General features: G+C 64.7%; 2 protein-coding genes and 2 long non-coding RNA genes across 4 annotated transcripts in view; 1 reads left to right on the top strand and 3 right to left on the bottom strand.

Annotated features, from left to right (window-relative positions):
* Positions 1–302: 302 nt before the first annotated feature.
* The window catches only part of LOC125319243 (chromodomain-helicase-DNA-binding protein 3-like), a gene marked incomplete at its 5' end in the record, with an annotated part of 78583 nt that continues 53501 nt past the window's right edge, over positions 303–25384 (bottom strand). The window contains 16 exon segments of the mRNA XM_048290369.1: positions 303–332; positions 334–404; positions 831–959; positions 2253–2420; positions 4146–4341; positions 6462–6594; positions 10531–10639; positions 10757–10870; positions 11403–11501; positions 12200–12335; positions 13270–13382; positions 14190–14352; positions 15779–15923; positions 19689–19822; positions 20631–20716; positions 21629–21694. Of these exon segments, the coding sequence (XP_048146326.1) occupies positions 303–332; positions 334–404; positions 831–959; positions 2253–2420; positions 4146–4341; positions 6462–6594; positions 10531–10639; positions 10757–10870; positions 11403–11501; positions 12200–12335; positions 13270–13382; positions 14190–14352; positions 15779–15923; positions 19689–19822; positions 20631–20716; positions 21629–21694 (1892 nt within the window).
* LOC125319246 lies at positions 968–2241 on the bottom strand. The gene is made up of 2 exons (XM_048290372.1): positions 1293–2241; positions 968–1249 (listed from the first exon to the last, which is right to left on the bottom strand). The coding sequence occupies exons 1-2, from the start codon at positions 2203–2205 to the stop codon at positions 1110–1112; spliced, it is 1053 nt and encodes a 350-aa protein (XP_048146329.1). The 5' UTR covers positions 2206–2241; the 3' UTR covers positions 968–1109.
* On the top strand, positions 4678–5019 carry LOC125319254. The gene is made up of 3 exons (XR_007200637.1): positions 4678–4766; positions 4863–4906; positions 4955–5019. It is a non-coding gene; the product is annotated as an uncharacterized LOC125319254 (long non-coding RNA).
* LOC125319248 lies at positions 6602–9366 on the bottom strand. Its single transcript, XR_007200626.1, has 4 exons — positions 9110–9366; positions 8640–8935; positions 8536–8555; positions 6602–8468 (listed from the first exon to the last, which is right to left on the bottom strand). It is a non-coding gene; the product is annotated as an uncharacterized LOC125319248 (long non-coding RNA).

Genomic DNA, 25384 nt, shown 5'->3' on the forward strand with positions numbered 1-25384 from the left:
CTGGGGACCCCCGAGGGGACCCCGCGGGGCCCGGCTGGGGACCCCCCCCGCCCGGGGATATATTCATATTTATATATTCATATTTATAATCGCAGTGGTCCTCGCCCCGCCCCCCCACCAACCCCAACCCCAACCCCCCCCACAAAAAAAAAAAAAACGCCCCCACCCCCACCCCGGGGCGCTGCCCCTCCCCCACCCCCCCCCGCCGGATTTGGGGTGAATTCGGGCGTTTCTGGCAATGGGGGGGGGGGTCGGGGGGGGGTCCCCGGGCGGGGGGGGCCCCCCCAGGGCCCCCCTTGATCTCAGTCGTCGATGCAGATCACCTCCCCCCCCCCGCGGCTCCTTCTTCTCCAGCCCTTCGGCCTCGCGCTCCCGCTTCACCAGCACCGGGGGCCCGTTGGCGGCTGGGGGGGCACGGGGGGGGGGGGTCGGGAGGGGGCACGGAGACCCCCCGGGGACACCCCAGGGACCCCCCCTCTCCCCCGGTGAGGTGACACCCCACGGGGACACCCCAAGGATGTCCCACCCAGGGACCCCCCCCCAGGGACCCCTCAGTGACCCCCCCCCCACCCACGGACCAGAGCCCTCCCCCCCCCCACCCCATGCATGTCCCCATTTTGGGACCCCCCCCCTTTGTCCCCAGGTATTTGGGGACCCCCCGATGTCCCCCATTTTTGGGCTCCCCCCCAATGTCCCCAGGTTTTTGGCCCCCCCCCAATGTCCCCATTTCAGGGACCCCCCCCCCAATGTCCCCAGATTTGGAGCCCCCCAGTGTCCCCAGGTTTTCGGAGCCCCCCCCCCCCGCCGTGTCCCCGTCTGGGGACCCTCACCGGAGATGAAGGAGCCCGGTGGCATCTGGCTGTAGTTGGCTCCCCCCGGGGGGGGGAGGGCTCCGGCCGGGGGGGTCCCGAAGGTGCCCCCGTAGCTCGGGGGGGTGGCGTAGGGCCCGGCGGGAAGGTCTGGGGACAAGGGGACACGCTGTCACCTCCCGCTGCCACCAGAACCTCCCCCGAGCTGAGGGGTGTCCCCAGGGTGGGGGGGGTGTCCCCAGGGTGGGGGGGATGTCCCCGGGGGGGGTGTCCCCAAGGTGGCTGTGGAAGGTCCCTGAGTTAGCAGGGGGATGTCCCCAAGGGATGTCCCAAGGGATGTCCCAAGGCAGAGGTGGACGTGCCCAGCACAGGTGAGGGATGTCCCGAGCGGTGGGAATTGTCCCTAGGGCAGGGGGGATGTCCCAGGACAGGGTGGCCATGTCCCGGGACAGAGTGGCCACATCCTCAGGACAGGGTGGGCATGTCCTGGGGCAGGGTGGGGATGTCCCCAAGGCAGGGGGTTGGTCCCCAAAGTAGTGGGGATGTCCCCAGGACACACTGGCCACGGCCCCAGGGCAGGGTGGGGATGTCCCCAGGACAGGGTGGCCATGCCCAGGACAGAGTGGTCATATCCCAGGACAGAGTGGCCATGCCCTGGGGCAGAGCTGGCCATCCCAGCACAGGTGGACAGTGTCCCCAGGACAGAGTGGCCACATCCGGGGCAGAGTGGCCCTGCCCCAGGACAGAGGTGGCCATGCCCCAGGACAGAGTGGCCACATACCAGGTCAGAGTGGCCCTGCCCCAGGACAGAGTGGCCATGCCCCAGGGACAGAGTGGCCACATCCTGGGTCAGAGTGGGCCAAATCCCAGGGACAGAGGCGGCCATATCCGGGGCAGAGTGGCCAAATCCAGGGACAATGGCCAAATCCCAGGACAGAGTGGCCAAATCCCCAAGACAGAGCGGCCATGTCCCCAGGACAGAGTGCCCATGCCCTGGGGCAGAGTGACCATGCCCTGGGCAGGTGAGTGACCACATCCCAGGACAGAGCGGCCGACATCCCAGCACTGAGTGGCCACATCCCAGGACAGAGTGGCCACATCCCAGCACAGACTGGCCACATCCCAGCACAGAGCGGCCACATCCCAGAACAGAGCGGCCACATCCCAGCACAGAGTGGCCACATCCCAGAACAGAGCGGCCAAATCCCAGCACAGAGCGGCCACGTCCCCAGGACAGAGTGACCATGCCCTGGGGCAGAGTGGCCACATCCCAGCACAGAGTGGCCACATCCCAGCACAGAGCAGCCACATCCCAGAACAGAGTGGCCACATCCCAGCACAGAGCGGCCACATCCCAGAACAGAGCGGCCCACATCCCAGCACAGAGCGGCCACATCCCAGCACAGAGCGGCCACGTGCCCGGGGCGTGTTCGGGGGGGCGACTTACGGGCGGGGGGTGGCTCTCGGTGCCCTTGCTGGCCAGGCGGCTGAGGATGCTGCGCTCGGACATCTGGAGGCGGGCGGCGATGGGGGGGATGCGGGACAGGGTGGCCGGCAGGCGCGTCACGTCCGCCTTCATGTCACTCAGCAGCTCCTCCAGCTGGTTCAGCACTGCCAGCGGGGCCGGGGGGGGGGACAGAGAGAGAAAAAACAGGGGCGGGGGGGGCCCGTCAGCGCCGGGGGGCCGTCCCGCACCTCCTCGCAGCTTACTCACAGCTTACTCACAGGTTACTCACGGGTTACTCATGGGTTACTCCCGGCTTACTAATGGAACACGGGAGGGGGGGGTGGGTGGGAGATACTCACATGAGAATGGGGAGTGGGAGGGGGAGAGGGAGGAGCCTGGGAGGTACTCAGAGGATACTCAGAGCTTACTCGGGGCTGCACCTGAGTGGGGGGAGTGGTGCATGCTTGGGGAGGGGGAGGGGGGCTTGGAGTAGGATGGGAGTACTCGGGGGGTGCTCCGGAGTTACTCTGGGGGTACTCCTGACTTGCTCTGGGTGTACTCTGGAGTTACTCTGGGTTTACTCCGGGGTTACTCAGGGCATGCCTCACTCACTGTGGAGATACTCCAGGGTTACTCTGAGTATCTCATCAGGTACTCCGGAGATACTCCGGGGTTACTCTGAGTACCTCCTCGGGTACTCCGGAGATACTCCAGGGTTACTTTGAGTATCTCCTCGGGTACTCTGGAGATACTCCAGGGTTACTCTGAGTATCTCCTCAGGTACTCCGGAGATACTCCAGGGTTACTCTGAGTACCTCCTCGGGTACTCCAGAGATACTCCAGGGTTACTCTGAGTATCTCCTCAGGTACTCTGGAGATACTCCAGGGTTACTCTGAGTATCTCCTCGGGTACTCCGAAGATACTCCGGGGTTACTTTGTGTATCTCCTTGGGTACTCCAGAGATACTCCAGGGTTACTCTGAGTATCTCATTGGGTACTCTGGAGATACTCTGGGGTTACTTTGAGTACCTCCTCAGGTACTCCAGAGATACTCCGGGGTTACTTTGTGTATCTCCTTGGGTACTCCAGAGATACTCCAGGGTTACTCTGAGTATCTCCTCGGGTACTCTGGAGATACTCTGGGCCTGCTCCTCAGATACTCCGGGGTTACTCCTTGGCCACACTAAAGACCTGGGACACACCAGGGCTCCTCCACAGCCACACCAGAGCTACTCGGGGCAGCCTCATCCCCTACTCTGGGGTTACTCCTGCCACGGGCGCCAGGGCCCAGCGCTACTCCTCGCTTCCTCCGGGGATACCCCTGGCATTAAACACACCGGGGATACTCCGGGCTTACACCGGGGGCGCTCCGGCGCATGCAGACACCGGCGCTACTCCAGCCTTACTCCCGGCATGCACCGCGGCCACTCCGCCCGCAGGGATACTCGGGATACTCCGCAAAAACATCCCCGGGGTGGGGAAGGGGAGGGGAGGGAGGAAAGGAGGGGAATCGAGGCATGAACTACTCCAGAGATACACACAGGACGGCACTAGGGACATACTCCAGGTTTACACCACAGATACTCAGCAGCGACACCTCAGCGCCAAAGCCACAGCCCCGGGAGCCCCTCAATCCGCGCCCGGCCTTACTCCGGCTTTACTCCGGCTTTACTCCGACTTTACTCGCACCCCAAAAAAAACCCGCGGGCAGCTCGCGGCCCCTCCCCGGCGTGCCCCAGGCCCCCAGAAAGCACACGCAGAGCAAGGATACACCGGGAGGCGGCGGTTGGGAGCAGAACCCCTCTTTAATGGTTGCTGGACGCGTACAGAGGTGCGAGGCGCTACACGGGGCGTCCGCGCCGGGCGCGCCGGCCCCCCCGCCTCTTACCCTTGTGCAGGACGGCGTTCGCGGGCTTGTTGCCCGCCAGCGACTCCTTGGACAAGTGCTGGTGGCTCTCGGCCAGGCACTCGACCTCGGCGAAGCGCGTGTTGAGGGCCATGGCGGGGTGGCTGGGGTCCTGCGTCATGTTCAGGTAGGCGGCGCGGCGCAGCTGCTCCTCGATCACCAGCGCCTGCTCCAGCAGCTGCGGGGCGGCGGGGAAGGGGTTAAAGGGGGCGCGGGAGAGGGGGGGAGGGGGTCAGGCAACAGCTGGAGGGGGTCGGGTTTGGGTGAAGGCAACAGCTGGAGGGGGGCAGGGGTCCACGTGGTACAACCCTGACTTCATCGACAGCTGGAGGACCAGCCCTGATCTCATCAACATCTGGAGGGTCCAGGTGTTGGGGGGTCTGGCCCTGATCTCATCAACATCTGGAGGGTCCAGGTGTTGGGGGGTCTGGCCCTGATCTCATCAACATCTGGAGGGTCCAGGTGTTGGGGGGTCCGGCCCTGATCTCATCAACATCTGGAGGACTGAGGGGTTGGGGGTCTGGCCCTGACATCATCAACATCTGGAGGACCCAGGTGTTCATGTGTCCAATTCTGATGTTGCCCAACATCTGGAGGACCCAGGTGTTCACGTGTCCAATTCTGATGTTGCCCAACATCTGGAGGACCCAGGTGTTGGAGGGATCCAGCCCTGACATCATCAACATCTGGAGGACCCAGGTGTTTGGGGGTCCGGCCCTGATCTCAACATCTGGAGGACCCAGGTGTTCACGTGTCCAATTCTGATGTTGCCCAACATCTGGAGGACCCAGGTGTTGAGGGATCCGGCCCTGATCTCATCAACATCTGGAGGACCGAGGGGTTGGGGGTCCGGCCCTGACATCATCAACATCTGGAGGACCCAGGTGTTTGGGGGTCCAATTCTGATGTTGCCCAACATCTGGGGGGTCCAGGTGTTGGGGGGTCCGGTCCTGACCTCATCAACATCTGGAGTGTCCAGGTGTCCGAGCACCCAACCCTGATGTCACCCAACACCTGGAGCACCCACCCAGGTGTGTCCGAGCACCCTCGGCCTCCTTCCCGCCCTTCCCAGCCCCTCGTGCAAGGCCGCCCCTCGTGCGGATCCCTGTGCACGTGCCACCCTCCTGCCACCCTCAGTGTCCCCTCTGTGCCACCCTCAGTGTCACCTCTGTGCCACCCTCCTGCCACCCTCAGTGTCCCCTCTGTGCCACCCTCAGTGTCACCCCCGTGCCACCCTCCTGCCACCCTCAGTGTCCCCTCTGTGCCACCCTCCTGCCACCCTCAGTGTCCCCTCTGTGCCACCCTCAGTGTCACCTCTGTGCCACCCTCCTGCCACCCTCACCGTCACCTCTGTGCCACCCTCAGTGTCACCCCCGTGCCACCCTCCTGCCACCCTCACCGTCACCCCCCGTGTCACCCTCACCGTCACCCCCGTGTCACCCTCACTGTCACCCCCGTGCCACCCACACTCTCACCTCTGTGCCACCCCCATGTCACCGTCACCCCTGTGCCACCCTCACCGCCACCCTCACTGTCACCCCTGTGCCACCCACACTGTCACCTCTGTGCCACCCCCTGCCACCCTCACCGTCACCCCCCCGTGTCACCCTCACCCCCGTGCCACCCACGCTGTCCCCTCTGTGCCACCCCTGTGCCACCCTCAGTGTCACCTTCGTGCCACCCTTACCGCCACCGTGTCACCCTCACCCCTGTGCCACCCTCACTGCCACCCTGTCACCCCTGTGCCACCCATACTGTCACCTCTGTGCCACCCCCGTGCCACCCTCACCGTCACCCTTGTGCCACCCTCACCGTCACCCCCATGCCACCCCCGTGCCACCCTCACCGCCACCCTCATGCCACCCCTGTGCCACCCCCGTGCCACTCACACTGTCACCCCCGTGCCACGCTCAGTGTCACCCTCCTGTCACCCCCGTGCCACCCTCACCACCACCCTCGTGCCACCCTCACTGTCACCCCCGTGCCACCCTCACCACCACCCCCGTGCCACCCACCCTGTCACCTCTGTGCCACTCACACTGTCACCTCTGTGCCACCCCCGTGCCACCCTCACTGTCACCCCCGTGCCACCCACACCGTCACCTCTGTGCCACCCCCATGCCACCCTCACCACCACCCTCGTGCCACCCTCACTGTCACCCCCGTGCCACCCACCCTGTCACCCCCGTGCCACCCACACTGTCACCTCTGTGCCACCCCCACGCCACCCTCTCCTCCACCCCCGTGCCACCCCCGTGCCACCCTGTCCGCCACCCCCGTGCCGCGGCGGGCGCTGACCTTGAAGCGGCGTGCGAGGAACTTGTTCTTCATCTCCAGGAAGTTCCCTTTGGAGGCTTCGCCCTTGAAGGGTTCGTTGATGACCCCGAAGGCGCCGTCGTTCTGGATGTCGGTCCAGCGCGCGTAGCCGTGGCTGCGCGCTAAGGACTGGCACCGTGTACCCGTGGCACCCTGGCACCATGGCACCCTGTCACCCTGTCACTGTCACCGTGTACCCGTGGCACCCTGGCACTGTCACCATGTACCTGTGGCACTGTCACCGTGTACCCGTGGCACCTGGCACTGTCACCGTGTACCTGTGGCACTGTCACCGTGTACCTGTGGCACCCTGGCACTGTCACCGTGTACACGTGGCACTGTCACCGTGTACCCGTGGCACCCTGGCACTGTCACCGTGTACCTGTGGCACCCTGGCACCATGGCACCACATCACCTGTCACCCTGGCACCCTGTCACTGTGTCACTGTCACCGTGTACCCATGGCACCCTGGCACCATGTCACTGTCACCATGTACCCATGTACCCATGGCACCTTGTCACCGTGTCACCACATCACCCTGTCACCCTGTCACTGTGTCACCGTGTACCTGTGGCACCCTGGCACCATGGCACCACATCACCCTGTCACTGTAACCATGTCACCATGTCACCGTGGCACCACATCACCCTGTCACCCTGGCACCATGTACCCGTGTCACCCTGTCACTGTGTCACTGTGTACCCGTGGCACCCTGTCACTCTGGCACCATGTCACCACATCACTCTGGCACCCTGGCACCATGTACCTGTCACACTGTCACCGTGTCACTGTGTACCTGTGGCACCCTGGCACCGTGGCACTCTGTCACCGTGTCACCACATCACCCTGTCACCATGGCACCATGTCACTGTGTCACTGTCACCGTCTCACCGTGTACCCGTGGCACCCTGTCACCATGTCACTGTCACCATGTACATGTGGCATCCTGTCACCCTGGCACCATGGCACTGTGTCACTGTGTCACCATGTACCCGTGGCACCCTGTCACTGTGTCACTGTCACCATGTACATGTGGCATCCTGTCACCCTGGCACCATGGCACCATGTCACTGTCACCGTGTACCCGTGGCACCCTGGCACCATGGCACTATGTCACTGTCACCGTGGCACCCTGTCACCATGGCACCGTCACCGTGTCACTGTGCCACCCTGCCACCATGGCACCCTGTCACCCTGTTACCGTGTCACCCTCTGTGTCACCCTGTCACTGTGCCACCCTGCCACCATGGCACCCTGTCACCGTGCCACCCTGTTACCGTGTCACCCTCTCACTGTGTCACCCTGTCACTGTGCCACCCTGTCACCATGGCACCCTCTCACCGCGTCACCCTGCCACCACTTCACCCCGTCCCCAGCGTCCCCCGTATCCAGCGTACGGAGCCGTGGCTCTGTGTCCCTTGTCACCCCTGCTGTGTCACCACCAACTCGTCACCGTGTCACCGTCGTCACCGTGCCCGTGTCACCTTGTCCCCGACCCCCCGCAGGTCACCGCATCACCGTCACCACATCACTGTCACCGCAGTGTCACCATCACCGTCACCACAGTGCTGTCACCGTGTCACCATCACTGTCAGCATGCCACCATCACTGTCACCGTGCCACCATCGCTGTCACCATGCCACCATCACTGTCACCGTGCCACCGTCACTGTCACCATGTCACCATCAGTGTCATATGCCACCATCACTGTCACCGTGCCACCATCGCTGTCACCTTGTCACCATCAGTCACCGCGTCACCATCAGTGTCACTGTGCCACCATCACTGTCACTCACCATCGCTGTCACCATGCCACCATCGCTGTCACTGTGTCACCATCGCTGTCACCGTGCCACCATCAGTATCCCCATGTCACCATCACTGTCGCCGTGCCACCATTGCTGTCACCTTGTCACCATCACTGTCCCCATGTCACCATCACTGTCACCGTGCCACCATTGCTGTCACCGTGTCACCATCACTGTCACCTTGTCACCGTGCCACCATCACTGTCACCATGTCACCATCAGTGTCATATGCCACCATCACTGTCACCGTGCCACCATCGCTGTCACCTTGTCACCATCAGTCACCGTGTCACCATCGCTGTCTGCCACCATCACTGTCACCATCACTGTCACTGTCACCATCGCTGTCACCGTGTCACCATCAGTGTCCCCATGTCACCATCACTGTCGCCGTGCCACCATTGCTGTCACCGTGTCACCATCACTGTCACCGTGCCACCATCACTGCCACCTTGTCACCATGCCACCATTGCTGTGACCTTGTCACCATCACTGTCACTGTGCCACCATCACTGTCACTGTGCCACCATCACTATCACTGTGTCACCATTGCTGTCACCGTGCCACCATCACTGTCACCCTGTCACCATCACTGTCACCGTGCCACCATCACTGCCACCTTGTCACCATGCCATCATTGCTGTGACCTTGTTACCATCACTGTCACCATGTCACCATCAATCACTGTGTCACCATCACTGTCACCTTGTCACCATCAGTGGCACCATCGCTGTCACTGTGCCACCATCGCTGTCACCATTGCTGTGACCTTGTCACCATCGCTGTCATCGTGCCACCATCACTGTCACCATTGCTGTGACCTTGTCACCATCACTGTCACCGTGCCACCATCACTGTCATCGTGCCACCATCGCTGTCACCATTGCTGTGACCTTGTCACCATCGCTGTCATCGTGCCACCATCACTGTCACCGTGCCACCATCGCTGTCACCATTGCTGTGACCTTGTCACCATCACTGTCACTGTGCCACCATCACTGTCACCCTGTCACCATCACTATCACTGTGTCACCATCACTGTCACCGTGCCGCCATCACTGCCACCTTGTCACCATGCCACCATTGCTGTGACCTTGTCACCATCACTGTCACCATGTCACCATTAATCACTGTGTCACCATCGCTGTCACCTTGTCACCATCAGTGGCACCATCGCTGTCACTGTGCCACCATCGCTGTCACCATTGCTGTGACCTTGACACCATCACTGTCACCGTGCCACCATCACCATCACTGTGTCACCATCACCATCACTGTGTCACCATCACTATCACTCTGTCACCATCACTGTCACTGTGCCACCATCGCTGTCACCGCGTCACCATCACTGTCACCGTGCCACCATCGCTGTCACCGTGCCACCATCACCATCACCCTGTCACCATCACTATCACTGTGTCACCATCACTGTCACCGTGCCACCATCGCTGTCACCGTGCCACCCAAGCCCCGATGTCCCCATCGCCACTCAGTGCACAGAGCCACCAAGGACTGTCCCCGTGTCACCACCACAACATCCCCGCATCACCATCGCCACGTCGCTGCCACCACGTCACCGTGCCCACGGCGCCCTCGCGGTGTCACCGTGTCCCCAGCGTCCCCCCCGTCCCCTCCCGGGTCACTCCCATTCGGCGCACGGAGCCACGGCAGCGCGCTGGGGACTGTCACCGTCACGGTGTCACCGCGTCACCACCGCCACCCTCAGCCCGGCCTTCAGGGCACGGTGTCACCACATCGCCGGCACCACCTCCTCCCCCTGGGGAGCGTCCCCAGTGTCACCATCACCACTGTCACCACCGTCACCACTGTCACCACTGTCACCACTACACACGTCACCCACCCCTGGGTCACCCTTGCCGTGGGGTCACCCTCTCAGACCCGGGGACACCCCGAGCTCCTGTGGGGACACCCCGAATTCCCATGGGGACACCCCGAATTCCCATCGGGACACCCCAGATTCCTGCAGGGATACCCCAATTCCCACGGGGACAACCCAATTCCCACGGGGACACCCCAAATTCCCACGGGGACATCCCAATTCCCACGGGGACACCCCAAATTCCTGAAGGATACAGGACGATGCCGGCCAGCAGCACCGTGGTGTCACCCTCACCATAGCGTCACCCTCACCACGCTGTCAGCCCCCCAGCCCCGGGGACACCCCAATTCTCGCAGGGACACCCCAATTCCCGCAGGGACACCCCGAACCCCCGAAGGATACAGGACGATGCCGGCCAGCAGCCAGTAGTCGTGGCGCCGGTGCCAGATCTCGTTGAGCTTCCCCGAGGAGATGGCGGCGCGCTCCTCGTTCTGCCACAGCGTGTGCAGCTCTGGGGGCGATGGCAGCGCCTCAGCCGGACCCTGCCGGGGCCGCGTGTCCCCTCTGCGTCCCCCCCGGTGTCCCCGCCACCGGTGTCGTCCCCCCCACGCCGGTGTCCCCCCCTCACCCGTGAAGCCGCCGTCGGCGATGTTGAACATGAACCGCGGCTTCTCGGCTTTGTCGTCCCGCCGGCCGTTGGGCCGGGGGTCCGGCCTGGGCTCCTTCTCGGCCTTCACCTCCTCTGTGGGGGGAGGGGACACGTTTGGGGGGGAGGGGGGGTCAAGGACACGTTTGACCCCCCCCCTCAGCCCTCCTTGGACCCTCCCAAACCCCACTGATAAGCAGGAAGATTTCCCAGGCATCAGTCAATGAGATAAGGGTTAAGCCCCGCCCTCTCTGGATTAGGCCACGCCCCCTGAGGAGAGGACACTCATGGGGGGGTCAGTGACACGTTTGACCCCCCCTTGGACCCCCCAAAATTCCCCCACGTCCCCCCACCCCCATAAGCTATTGAATGGCAATGAGATAAGGGTCAATGAGATAAGGGTCGGGTTAAGCCCCGCCCCCCTCTGGCTTAGGCCACGCCCCCTGAAGAGGGGGACACACGTGGGGAGGGGTCAGCACCACCTTCAACCCCCCAAGCCCCACCCCCGGTTAAGCCCCTCCCCCGTTAAGCCCCGCCCCCGTTTAAGCCCCTCCCCCATTAAGCCCCGCCCCGGTTAAGCCCCGCCCCGGTTAAGCCCCGCCCCCCGGTTAAGCCCCGCCCCCCGCACCTCTTTTGGGGTCGGGGTCCCCCGGGCGCTCCTTGGGCTCCTCCTCGGGGGGTTTCTCGTCCCCTTTCTCCGCCCCCGGGCCCTTCTCGGCCTCGGCGCCTGCGGGGCGGGAGCGGGGATTGGGGTTTGGGGTTCCTGGTTCGGGGTTCCTGGTTTGGGGTTCCCGGGGTTTGGGGTTTCAGGGGTTTGGGGTTCCTGGGATTTGGGGTTCCCGGGTTTGGGATTTGGGGTTCCCGGGGTTTGGGGTTTCTGGAGTTTGGGGTTCCTGGTTTGGGGTTTCAGGGGTTTGGGGTTCCTGGTTTGGGGTTCCTGGGATTTGGGGTTCCCGGGTTTGGGGTTCCTGGGGTTTGGGGTTTCTGGAGTTTGGGGTTCCTGGTTTTGGGTTTCAGGGGTTTGGGGTTCCCGGGTTTGGGGTTCCTGGAGTTTGGGGTTTCAGGGGTTTGGGGTTCCTGGGGTTTGGGGTTCCTGGTTTGGGCTTTCTGGGGTTTGGGCTTTCTGGGTTTGGGGTTCCAGGGGTTTGGGGTTTCCTGGGTTTGGGATTTCTGGGATTTGGGGTTTGCTGGGGTTTGGGGTTTGCTGGGGTTTGGGGTTCTCGGGGTTTGGGGTTCTCGGGGTCTGGGGTTCCTGGGTTTGGAGTTTCGGGCTCCTGGGTTTGGGGTTTTCACAGGTTTGGCGTTTCTGGGGTTTGGGGTTTCAGGGGTTTGGTGTTCCTGGATTTAGCATTTTTGGGATTTGGGGCTTCCAGGAATTTGGGGTTTCTGAGATTTGGGGTTTCCCAGGATCTGGGGGGGTCTCACCTGGCCGCTCCTCACGGGCTGGGACCCCTTCAGCCTCGGGGTCCCTGTGGCCGGGCCCCTCCTCATCGTCGCCCTTGCGCGGCCCCTCGGCCTCGCTGCCATCGCCCGGGGACGGCGGCGCCTCGGGGACAGGAGGCTGCGGGAGAGGCAGGGGCGTCACCCGCCGCGTGTCCCCGAGGGGACATGGGGACAGCGTCAGGGGACGGGGACAGGAGGGGGAGGACAGCTTTGGGGTCAGGGACAGGGCTGGGGACAGGAACAGGGTTGGGGACATGATGGGGGACAGGGCTGGGGACAGGAAGGACACAAATGGGGACAGGGCTGGGGACAGGGACAGGGCTGGGGACAGGAACAGGGTTGGGGACATGATGGGGGACAGGGCTGGGGACAGGAAGGACACAAATGGGGACAGGGCTGGGGACAGGGACAGGGCTGGGGACAGGAAGGACACAAATGGGGACAGGGTTGGGGACAGGGACAGGGCTGGGGACATGATGGGGGACAGGGCTGGGGACAGGAAGGACACAAATGGGGACAGGGTTGGGGACAGGGACAGGACTGGGGACAGGGACAGGAAGGACACAAATAGGGACAGGGCTGGGGACAGGGACAGGATTGGGGACAGGAAGGACACAAATGGGGACAGGGTTGGGGACAGGGACAGGGCTGGGGACAGGGACAGGAAGGACACAAATGGGGACAGGGACAGGGTTGGGGACAGGGACAGAGCTGGGGACAGAAAGGACACAAATGGGGACAGAAAGGACACAAATTGGGATAGGGTTGGGGACAGGAAGGACACAAATGGGGACAGGGCTGGGGACAGGGACAGGACTGGGGACAGGGACAGGGTTGGGGACATGATGGGGGACAGGGCTGGGGACAGGAAGGACACAAATGGGGACAGGGCTGGGGACAGGGACAGGGCTGGGGACAGGAAGGACACAAATGGGGACAGGGCTGGGGACAGGGACAGGGCTGGGGACATGATGGGGGACAGGGCTGGGGACAGGAAGGACACAAATGGGGACAGGGCTGGGGACAGGCTTGGGGACAGCCCCGTCACTCACATCTGTCTCCATCTTCTCGGGTCCTTTGGGCTCCTTCTCGTCCCTGGTGTCACCGTCGTCCCTGTCCGGGGGTGGCCCTGGCCCGTCCCCGCGCTCGCTGGGCGCCGGCGTGGCTGGGGACAGGGGACATCAGGCCATCGGTCCCCATCCTGTCCCTATTCTGGCCCCATTGTCCCCTGGCTGTCCCTCCCCTGTCCCCTGTTCCCACCCTGGCTCCTGAATCCTCCCCAATCCCTTGTCCCTCTGTCCCCATCTTGTCCCCCATGTCCCCAACCCATCCTGACCCCTTTCCCCATTGCCCTCCCTTGTCCCCACCCTGTCCTCATGTCCTGTCCCCATGTCCCCATCTCCATCCCACCCCTCTGTCCCCATCCTGTCCCTGTCCCTCTTTCCATCCCATGTCCCCATGTCCCCCCCTCCACCCCAATCCCCATCCTGTCCCCATCCCGTCCCCAACCCCCATCCTTCTCTCCCCATCCTGTCCCCATCCTCTGTCCTTCTGTCCCCATCTTGTCCCCATCCTGTCCCTGTCCCCATCCCCTGTCCCTCTGTCCCCATCCCCTGTCCCTCTGTCCCCATCCCGTCCCCATCCTGTCCCTGTCCCATCCTGTCCCTGTCCCCATCCCCTGTCCCTCTGTCCCCATCCTTCTGTCCCCATCCTGTCCCCATCCCCTGTCCCTCTGTTCCCATCTTGTCCCCATCCTGTCCCTGTCCCCATCCTGTCCCTGTCCCCATCCCCTGTCCCTCTGTCCCCACCCTGTCCCTGTCCCCATTCCCCCTTTCATCCCCCGTGTCCCCTGCTCCACCCCAATCCCCACCCCGTCCCCATCGTGTCCCCAGCTGTGTCCCCATCCTGTCCCCACCCCGTCCCCCTGGTGTCCCCCCGGTGTCCCCACGGTGTCCCCAGCCGTGTCCGGTACCGGGTGTGGGGGGGCCGGGGCTGGGGGGGCCGCTCTGCTCGGGGCTGGGGGGGCCGGTCTTGGCGGGGGAGGAGGCGCGGGACGAGCGCTTGGAGTCGGCGCGGGGCTCCGGGGCCAGCTCGGGCAGGGACCAGCGCCCGTTGATGTGCTCGAACTCCTGCACCTGGGGAAGGGGTAAAGGGGGTCAGGGGCACCCCAAAAAACCCCAAAAGGGACCCCAGAAACCTCCCTGGGGAGCCCCCAAAAAAATCCACCAAGGTGACCCCAAAAGGGACCCCAGAAACCTCCCTGGGGAGCCCCCAAAAAATCCACCAAGGTGACCCCAAAAACCCCAAAAAGGACCCCAGAAACCTCCCTGGGGAGCCCCCAAGAAAATCCACCAAGGTGACCCCAAAAACCCCAAAAAGGACCCCAGAAACCTCCCTGGGGAGCCCCCAAGAAAATCCACCAAGGTGACCCCAAAAACCCCAAAAAGGACCCCAAAACCCCCCCAGGGCCCCGCTCGGGCAGGGACCAGCGCCCGTTGCTGTGCTCCAGCTCCTGCACCTGGCGAAGGGGTGAAGGGGGTCAGGGGCACCCCAAAAGGGACCCAGGTGTTCAGGATGTCCCCAGGATGTCCCTGGGTGTCCCCGGTTGTCCCCAGGATGTCCCTGGGTGTCCCCAGAATGTCCCCAGGTGTCCCTGGTTGTCCCCAGGTGCCCAGAGCTGTCCCCAGGATGTCCCCAGGTGTCCCTGGATGTCCCCAGGATGTCCCCAGGTGTTCAGGATGTCCCCAGGATGTCCCTGGGTGTCCCCAGGTGCCCGGGGCTGTCCCCAGGATGTCCCCAGGACGTCCCCAGCTATCCCAGGATGTCCCCAGGATGTCCCTGGGTATCCCCAGGTGTCCGGGGCTGTCCCCAGGATGTCCCCAGGATGTCCCCAGGTATCCCCAGGTGTCCAGGGCTGTCCCCAGGATGTCCCCAGGACGTCCCCAGCTATCCCAGGATGTCCCCAGGATGTGCCCAGGGCTGTCCCCAGGATGTCCCCAGTTATCCCAGGATGGCCCCAGGATGTCCCTGGGTATCCCCAGGTGTCCGGGGCTGTCCCCAGGATGTCCCCAGGATGTCCCCAGCTATCCCAGGATGTCCCCAGGATGTCCCTGGGTATCCCCAGGTGCCCAGGACGTCCCCCGGATGTCCCCAGGTGCCCAGGGCTGTCCCCAGGTATCCCCAGGTGTCCGGGGCTGTCCCCAGGATGTCCCCAGGATGTCCCCAGATATCCCAGGATGTCCCCAGGATGTCCCTGGGTATCCCCAGGTACCCGGGGCTGTCCCCAGGATGTCCCCAGGTATCCCAGGATGTCTCCAGGATGTCCCCAGGACGTCCCCAGCTATCCCAGGATGTCCCCAGGATGTGCCCAGGGCTGTCCCCAGGATGTCCCCAGCTATCCCAGGATGTCCCCAGGATGTCCCTGGGTATCCCCAGGTGTCCGGGGCTGTCCCCAGGATGTCCCCAGGATGTCCCCAGCTATCCCAGGATGTCCCCAGGATGTCCCCAGGACGTCCCCAGCTATCCCAGGACGTCCCCAGGTGTGCCCAGGTGCGCCGGTACCTTTTTCTTGACGAGGGACATGACGCCGATGCGGGTCAGCACCTGCTGCCGGGACAGCCCCTCGCGGGGGACGCCGTCCGCGAACGTCTCGGAGCCGTCGGCGCCCGGCTCGCACAGGTGGCGCATGAACAGGGACACGTAGGCCCTGGGGACAGCGCCAGGGCCACCGCCCGCTGCCACCGCCTGCTGCCACCAACCGCTGCCACCTCCCACTGCCACTGCCCGCTGCCACCACCGCCCGCTGCCACCACCTGCTGCCACCACCGCCCGCTGCCACCGCCTGCTGCCACCACCCGCTGCCACCACCGCCCGCTACCACCACTGCCCGCTGCCACCGCCCGCTACCACCACTGCCCGCTGCCACCGCCCGCTACCACCACCGCCTGCTGCCACCAACCGCTGCCACCGCCCGCTGCCACCGCTGCCACCACCGCCTGCTGCCACTGCCTGCTGCCACCACCCGCTGCCACCAACCACTGCCACCACCGCCTGCTACCACCGCCCGCTGCCACCAACCACTGCCACCTCCCGCTGCCACCGCTGCCACCGCCCGCTGCCACCACGGCCCGCTGCCACCAACCGCTGCCACCACCGCCCACTGCCACCAACCGCTGCCACCACCGCCCACTGCCACCAACTGCTGCCACCGCCCGCTGCCACCTCCCGCTGCCACCTCCCGCTGCCACCTCCCGCTGCCACCAACCGCTGCCACCACCGCCCACTGCCACCAACCGCTGCCACCGCCCACTGCCACCTCCCGCTGCCACCAACCACTGCCACCTCCCGCTGCCACCGCCCGCTGCCACCTCCCGCTGCCACCAACCGCTGCCACCACCGCCCGCTGCCACTGCCTGCTGCCACCACCCGCTGCCACCAACCACTGCCACTGCCCGCTGCCACCTCCCGCTGCCACCACCCACTGCCACCGCCCGCTGCCACCGCCCGCTGCCACCACTGCCACCACCACCCACTGCCACCAACCACTGCCACCTCCCGCTGCCACCTCCCGCTGCCACCAACCACTGCCACCTCCCACTGCCACCAACCACTGCCACCAACCACTGCCACCTCCCGCTGCCACCACTGCCACCACTGCCCACTGCCACCAACCACTGCCACCAACTGCTGCCACCAACCGCTGCCACCGCCTGCTGCCACCACCGCCCACTGCCACCGCTGCCACCTCCCGCTGCCACCTCCCGCTGCCACCGCCTGCTGCCACCGCCGCCCGCTGCCACCGCCCGCTGCCACCACCGCCCACTGCCACCTCCCGCTGCCACCTCCCGCTGCCACCAAGCGCTGCCACCACCCACTGCCACCACCCGCTGCCACCGCCCCAGCAGCCCCATCCCCACAGATCCTGTCCCCAGTGTCCCCTGTCCCCATAGATCTCCTGTCCCCATAGAACCTGTCCCCAGTGTCCCCTGTCCCCATAGAACCTGTCCCCATAGATCCCCTGTCCCCAGGGTCCCTGTCCCCATAGATCTCATCTCCAGGGTCCCCCGTCCCCATAGAACCTGTCCCCAGGGTCCCCTGTCCCCACAGAATCTGTCCCCAGTGTCCCCTGTCCCCATAGATCCCCTGTCCCCAGGGTCCCTGTCCCCATAGATCTCATCCCCAGTGTCCCCTGTCCCCACGGCTCCTGTCCCCAGTGTCCCCTGTCCCCATAGATCTCATCTCCACGGTCCCTGTCCCCATAGATCGTATCCCCAATGTCCCTTGTCCCCACAGAACCTGTCCCCAGTGTCCTCTGTCCCCATAGATCGCATCCCCATGGTCCCTTGCTCTCCGTGTCCTCGTCCTCATGGTCCCTTGTCCCCAGGGTCCCCGTCCCCACAGATCCTGTCCCCAGGGTCCCCAACCCTGGGTCTCTGCCCTATCCTCCGGTGTCCCCATTGTCCCCATCGCTGTCCTTGTCCCCAGTGTCCCCATCTCCAAGGACTTTGTCCCTGAGGTCTCCACTGTTCCCATCTCCAGGTGTCCCTGGTGTCCATGGTGTCCCTGGTGTCCCCAGGTGTCCAGGATGTCCCCAGTGTCCCCAAAAGTCCCTGGTGTCCATGGTGCCCTCAATGTCCCTGATGTCCCCAAGTGTCCCCAGTGTCCCCAATGTCCCCAAAAGTCCCTGGTGTCCCCAATGTCCCTGATGTCCCCAGTGTCCCCAGTGTCCCCAATGTCCCTGGTGTCCCCGGTATCCCTGGTGTCCTCAAATGTCCCCAGTGTCCGCAGGTGTCCCCAATGTCCCTGATGTCCCTGGTGTCTCCAAGTGTCCCCAGATGTCCCTGATGTCCCCAGTGTCCCTGGTGTCCCCAATGTCCCTGATGTCCCTGGTGTCCCCAATGTCCGCAAGCGTCCCCGATGTCCCCAAATGTCCCTGGTGTCCCCAAATGTCCCTGGTGTCCTCAAGTGTCCCTGATGTCCCTGGTGTCCCCAATGTCCCCAAACGTCCCCGACGTCCCCGCACCATCAGCCCGTCCCCTCGTCACGGCGCCCGTTGGGGCTGTGCCGGTCACGGCGGGGACCTGCCACCGCTCTGGCGTCCCCTGAGCCAGACCCGGCCCCCCGAGGGGACACGGGGACGTCCCCGGGGGTGGCTCTGCGTCGGGCTGAGGGGGACACGGCCTCGTCCGCTCCCCAGGAACTCCGACAGCGACGGCGCTCGGCTGAGTAAGGGCTCATCACGTGGCACGGGGACAGCGGGGACAGCGGGGGGACAACAGGGGGACAACAGGGACATGGGGACACCACGAGGATGTGAGGGGATGTGTGGGGACATGTGGGGACACGTGGCTACCTCGCTATGCGGCCACCACCCGTCCCCGGTGCCACCATCTGTGCCTGACATCAGCTGTCCCCGGTGCCACCGTGCGGTGTCAACCCCTGTCCCCGATGTCACCGCCTGTTCCCAGTGCCACCGCCTGTCCCTGATGTCAGCCCTCATCCCCAGTGCCACCACCTGTCCCCAGTGCCACCGCCTGTCCCTGATGTCACCCCTCATCCCCGGTGCCACCGCCTGTCCCCAGTGCCACCACCTGTCCCCGATGTCACTGCTTGTCCTTGACATCACCTGCCCCCGATGCCACCACCAGTCCTCGATGCCGCCGCCTGTCCCCAGTGCCACCGCCCCTCCCCGGTGTCCCCAGTGTCTCTGGTGTCCCCAATGTCCCCGATGTCCCCAATGTCCCCGGTGTCTCCATTGTCCCCAATGTCCCTGATGTCCCCAGTATCCCCAGTGTCCCTGATGTCCCCAATGTCCCTGATGTCCTCAAATGTCCCCGGTGTCCCTGATGTCCCCAATGTCCCCCATGTCCCCGGTGTCCCCAATGTCCCCAGTGTCCCCAATGTCCCTGATGCCCCTAATGTCCCTGCTGTCCCCAGTGTCCCCAGTGTCCCCGATATGCCCCAAGTCCCCGATGTCCCCAATATCCCCAATGTCTCCGATGTCCCCAATGTCCCCAGTATCCCCAGTGTCCCTGATGTCCCCAGTGTCCAGGATGTCCCCAGTGTCCCCAAGTGTCCCTGCTGTCCCCAATGTCTCCACTGTCCCCAGTGTCCCCAATATCCCCGATGTCCTCAATGTCCCCAGTATCCCCAGTGTCCCTGATGTCCCCAATGTCCCCGGTGTCTCTGATGTCCCCAGTGTCCCCAATGTCCCCAATGTCCCCACTGTCCCCAATGTCCCCAGTGTCTCCACTGTCCCCAATGTCCCCAATATCCCCCCATGTCCCCAATGTCCCCAAGTGTCCCTGATGTCCCCGATGTCCCCGATGTCCCCGATATGCCCCAAGTCCCCAGTGTCCCCAATGTCCCCAATATCCCCAGTGTCCCCAATATCCCCAGTGTCCCCAAGTGTCCCCGCTGTCCCCGTGTCCCCGCTGTCCCCAGTGTCCCCGCTGTCCCCGCTGTCACCTACTTGAACTCCTTCTCGGTTTTGCCGCGCAGGTCCCTCACGAGCCACTGGGAGGTGAAGGCGTCCTGGGGGGGCATCCCCCAGCGCATCACCGCGTTCAGGAACGCCTTGCGCTGCCGCGTGTTGAACCCCAGCACCTGCGGGGGACACCGGGCGCGCTCAGGGGACATCGGGGGACATCAGGGGACATCGGGGGACATCGGGGGACACGGCTGTCCCCCCCCCAGCTGACCCCTGACCCCTCGGATTTGGGGGACCCAGGTGTTGAGAGGTCACATTCAGCTGTCCGAGCACCCCCTGACCCCTCCTGGAGGTGACACAGGTGGCCTTGGGGTGTCCCCAAGCCCCCAGGGGGTGTCCCCAAGCTCCCTGGAATGTCCCCAAGCCCCCTGGAGTGTCCCCAAGCCCCGTGGGAATGTCCCCAAGCCCCTGAGGTGTCCCCAAGCCCCTGAGGTATCTCCGAGCCCCCTGAGGATGTCCCCAAGCCCCCGAGGCGTCCCCAAGCCCCTGAGGTGTCCCCAAGCCCCCTGAGGTGACCCCAAGCCCCCTGGGGATGTCCCCAAGCCCCTGAGGCGTCCCCAAGCCCCCTGATGATGTCCCCAAGCCCCCTGATGATGTCCCCAAGCCCCTGAGCTGTCCCCAAGCCCTCTGGGGATGTCCCCAAGCCCCCAGAGGGTGTCCCCAAGCCCCCTGAGGTGTCCCCAAGCCCCCTGAGGTGTCCCCAAGCCCCCAGAGGGTGTCCCCAAGCCCCTGAGCTGTCCCCAAGCCCTCTGGGGATGTCCCCAAGCCCCCAGAGGGTGTCCCCAAGCCCCCTGAGGTGTCCCCAAGCCCCTGAGGTGTCCCCAAGCCCCCAGAGGGTGTCCCCAAGCCCCTGAGGTGTCCCCAAGCCCCCAGGGGATGTCCCCAAGCCCCTGAGGTGTCCCCAAGCCCGCGGTGTCCCCTCACCTCGATGTTGCCGCCCACCCGGGCCAGCAGTGGGGGGAGGGGTTTGTCCTTCTCGTTCCGCAGCTGCCGCTTGGACTGACGCCGGCCTGGGGGAGGGGAGGGGTCAGGACCCCCCTACGGCACCCTGACCCCCCCTTGGGGTGCCCCAGACCCCCTTGGGACACCCTGACCCCCCTTTAGGGCCACTCTGACCCCCCCTTGGGACACCCTGACCCCCCCTTGGGGTGCCCAAAACCCCCTTGGGACACCCTGACCCTTCCCCTGCACCCTGGCCCCATCTTGGGACACCCTGAAACCCCCCAGGGGATACAGGGGGGACACAGGGGGGACACTGAAGGGACACAGAGGGGACACAGAGGGGACACAGGGGACACTGAGGGGACACAGGGGACACAGGGGACACTGAGGGAACCCTGAAGGGACACTGAAGGGACAGAGGGGACAGAGGGGACACTGAGGGGGACACTGAGGGGACACTGAGGGGGAAACGGGGGACACAGGGGGGACACAGAGGGGACACAGAGGGGACACTGAAGGGACAGAGGGGACATAGAGGACACAGGGGACACTGAGGGGACACACAGGGGACACTGGGGACACTGGGGACACTGAGGGGACACAGGGGACACAGAGGGGACACAGAGGGGACACACAGGGGGGACACTGAGGGGACACAGAGGGGACACTGAGGGGACACTGAGGGGACACTGAGGGGACACTGAGGGACACTGAGGGGACACAGAGGACACAGGGGGGACACAGAGGGGACACTGAAGGGACACTGAGGGGACACACAGCGGGGACACAGGGGACACTGAGGGGACACTGAAGGGACACTGAAGGGACACAGAGGGGACACTGAGGGGACACTGAGGGGACACAGGGGACACTGAGGGGACACAGGGGGGACACAGGGGGGACACAGGGGACACTGAGGGGACACTGAGGGGACACTGAAGGGACACAGGGGACACAGAGGGGACACGGGGGACGCTCACCCTCCGGCCGCTCGTCGAAGTCCTCGTCCTCCTCCTCGGAGCCCACCGAGTACTCGGACTGGTTGTCTGGGGGACACGGTCAGCGTTGGGGACACTGCACCCCCAGTGCCTCCCAGTGTGTCCCAGTGCCTCCCAGTGTGTCCCAGTCCCTCCCAGTGCCCACCTTGGTCCTCCTGGGCGGCGTCGTTGTAGTTGACCTGCTTGCGGATGCGCTTGCCCTTGCCCAGGTTTCCTTCCAGCACCATCCCAGTACCTCCCAGCACCATCCCAGTGCCTCCCAGTGACTCCCAGCACCATCCCAGTCCCTCCCAGTGCCCACCTTGGTCCTCCTGGGCAGCAGCGTTGTGGTTGCCCCGCTTTCAGACGCGCTTGCCCTTGCCCGGGTTCTGCACCAGCTGCTCCCAGCACCATCCCAGCACCATCCCAGTGCCTCCCAGTGTGTCCCAGTCCCTCCCAGTCCCATCCCAGTGCCCACCTTGGTCCTCCTGGGCGGCAGCGTTGTGGTTGCCCTGCTTCCGGATGTGCTTGCCCTTGCCCAGGTTTCCTCCCAGCACCATCCCAGTACCTCCCAGTGCGTCCCAGTCCCTCCCAGTGCCTCCCAGTCTGTCCCAGTCCCTCCCAGTGCCCACCTTGGTCCTCCTGGGTGGCAGCGTTGTGGTTGCCCCGCTTCCGGACGCGCTTGCCCTTGCCCAGGTTTCCTCCCAGCAACATCCCAGTCCCTGCCAGTGACTCCCAGCACCATCCCAGTCCCTCCCAGTGCCCATCTTGGTCCTCCTGGGCGGCAGCATTGTAGTTGCCCTGCTTGCGGACGCGCTTGCCCTTGCCCAGGTTTCCTCCCAGCACCATCCCAGTACCTCCCAGCACCATCCCAGTGCCTCCCAGTGACTCCCAGCACCATCCCAGTCCCTCCCAGTGCCCACCTTGGTCCTCCTGGGCGGCAGCGTTGTGGTTGCCCCGCTTTCGGACGCACTTGCCCTTGCCCAGGTTCTGCACCAGCTGCTCCCAGCACCATCCCAGCACCATCCCAGTGCCTCCCAGTGTGTCCCAGTCCCTCCCAGTCCCATCCCAGTGCCCACCTTGGTCCTCCTGGGCGGCAGCGTTGTGGTTGCCCTGCTTCCGGATGCGCTTGCCCTTGCCCAGGTTTCCTCCCAGCACCATCCCAGTACCTCCCAGTGCGTCCCAGTCCCTCCCAGTGCCTCCCAGTCTGTCCCAGTCCCTCCCAGTGCCCACCTTGGTCCTCCTGGGCGGCAGCATTGTGGTTGCCCTGCTTGCGGACGCGCTTGCCCTTGCCCAGGTTTCCTCCCAGCACCATCCCAGTACCTCCCAGCACCATCCCAGTCCCTGCCAGTGACTCCCAGCACCATCCCAGTCCCTCCCAGTGCCCACCTTGGTCCTCCTGGGCGGCAGCATTGTAGTTGCCCTGCTTGCGGACGCGCTTGCCCTTGCCCAGGTTTCCTCCCAGCACCATCCCAGTACCTCCCAGCACCATCCCAGTGCCTCCCAGTGACTCCCAGTCCCATCCCAGTGCCCACCTTGGTCCTCCTGGGCGGCAGCGTTGTGGTTGCCCTGCTTTCGGACGCGCTTGCCCTTGCCCGGGTTCTGCACCAGCTGCTCCCAGCACCATCCCAGCACCATCCCAGTGCCTCCCAGTGACTCCCAGTGCCTCCCAGTCCCATCCCAGTGCCCACCTTGGTCCTCCTGGGCGGCGTCATTGTAGTTGCCCTGCTTGCGGACGCCCTTGCCCTTGCCCAGGTTTCCTCCCAGCACCATCCCAGTGCCTCCCAGTGTGTCCCAGTCCCTCCCAGCACCATCCCAGTGCCTCCCAGTGACTCCCAGCACCATCCCAGTGCCTCCCAGTGCCCACCTTGGTCCTCCTGGGCGGCAGCGTTGTGGTTGCCCCGCTTTCGGACGCACTTGCCCTTGCCCAGGTTCTGCACCAGCTGCTCCCAGCACCATCCCAGCACCATCCCAGTGCCTCCCAGTGTGTCCCAGTCCCTCCCAGTCCCATCCCAGTGCCCACCTTGGTCCTCCTGGGCGGCAGCGTTGTGGTTGCCCTGCTTCCGGATGCGCTTGCCCTTGCCCAGGTTTCCTCCCAGCACCATCCCAGTACCTCCCAGTGCGTCCCAGTCCCTCCCAGTGCCTCCCAGTCCCTCCCAGTCCCTCCCAGTGCCCATCTTGGTCCTCCTGGGTGGCAGCGTTGTGGTTGCCCCGCTTCCGGACGCGCTTGCCCTTGCCCAGGTTTCCTCCCAGCACCATCCCAGTCCCTGCCAGTGACTCCCAGCACCATCCCAGTCCCTCCCAGTGCCCATCTTGGTCCTCCTGGGCGGCAGCGTTGTAGTTGCCCTGCTTGCGGACGCGCTTGCCCTTGCCCAGGTTTCCTTCCAGCACCATCCCAGTACCTCCCAGCACCATCCCAGTGCCTCCCAGTGACTCCCAGCACCATCCCAGTCCCTCCCAGTGCCCACCTTGGTCCTCCTGGGCAGCAGCGTTGTGGTTGCCCTGCTTTCGGACGCGCTTGCCCTTGCCCGGGTTCTGCACCAGCTGCTCCCAGCACCATCTCAGCACCATCCCAGTGCCTCCCAGTGTGTCCCAGTCCCATCCCAGTGCCCACCTTGGTCCTCCTGGGCGGCAGCGTTGTGGTTGCCCCGCTTCCAGATGTGCTTGCCCTTGCCCAGGTTTCCTCCCAGCACCATCCCAGTGCCTCCCAGTGTGTCCCAGTCCCTCCCAGCACCATCCCAGTGCCTCCCAGTGACTCCCAGCACCATCCCAGTCCCTCCCAGTGCCCACCTTGGTCCTCCTGGGCGGCAGCATTGTGGTTGCCCCGCTTTCGGACGCACTTGCCCTTGCCCAGGTTCTGCACCAGCTGCTCCCAGCACCATCCCAGCACCATCCCAGTGCCTCCCAGTGTGTCCCAGTCCCTCCCAGTCCCATCCCAGTGCCCACCTTGGTCCTCCTGGGCGGCAGCGTTGTGGTTGCCCTGCTTCCGGATGCGCTTGCCCTTGCCCAGGTTTCCTCCCAGCACCATCCCAGTGCCTCCCAGTGCGTCCCAGTCCCTCCCAGTGCCTCCCAGTCTGTCCCAGTCCCTCCCAGTGCCCACCTTGGTCCTCCTGGGTGGCAGCGTTGTGGTTGCCCCGCTTTCGGACGCGCTTGCCCTTGCCCAGGTTTCCTCCCAGCAACATCCCAGTCCCTGCCAGTGACTCCCAGCACCATCCCAGTCCCTCCCAGTGCCCATCTTGGTCCTCCTGGGCGGCAGCATTGTGGTTGCCCTGCTTGCGGACGCGCTTGCCCTTGCCCAGGTTTCCTCCCAGCACCATCCCAGTACCTCCCAGCACCATCCCAGTGCCTCCCAGTGACTCCCAGTCCCATCCCAGTGCCCACCTTGGTCCTCCTGGGCGGCAGCGTTGTGGTTGCCCTGCTTTCGGACGCGCTTGCCCTTGCCCGGGTTCTGCACCAGCTGCTCCCAGCACCATCCCAGCACCATCCCAGTGCCTCCCAGTGACTCCCAGTGCCTCCCAGTCCCATCCCAGTGCCCACCTTGGTCCTCCTGGGCGGCGTCATTGTAGTTGACCTGCTTGCGGACGCCCTTGCCCTTGCCCAGGTTTCCTTCCAGCACCATCCCAGTACCTCCCAGCACCATCCCAGTGCCTCCCAGTGACTCCCAGCACCATCCCAGTCCCTCCCAGTGCCCACCTTGGTCCTCCTGGGCAGCAGTGTTGTGGTTGCCCTGCTTTCGGACGCACTTGCCCTTGCCCGGGT

Source organism: Corvus hawaiiensis, chromosome 38 (genome assembly GCF_020740725.1).
Source record: "Corvus hawaiiensis isolate bCorHaw1 chromosome 38, bCorHaw1.pri.cur, whole genome shotgun sequence".
NCBI lineage: Eukaryota > Metazoa > Chordata > Aves > Passeriformes > Corvidae > Corvus > Corvus hawaiiensis.

What these genes read in the sequence shown, in the direction of transcription:
- LOC125319246 (XM_048290372.1), bottom strand. Translation starts at nt 2,205, where the DNA reads ATGTGGCCGCTCTGTGCTGGGATGTGGGCCGCTCTGTTCTGGGATGTG. An exon ending in TCCCCACCCTGCCCCAGGAC is followed by an intron (nt 1,250 to 1,292) that starts ATGCCCACCCTG and finishes CTGTCCCGGGAC; the next exon opens with ATGGCCACCCTGTCCTGGGA.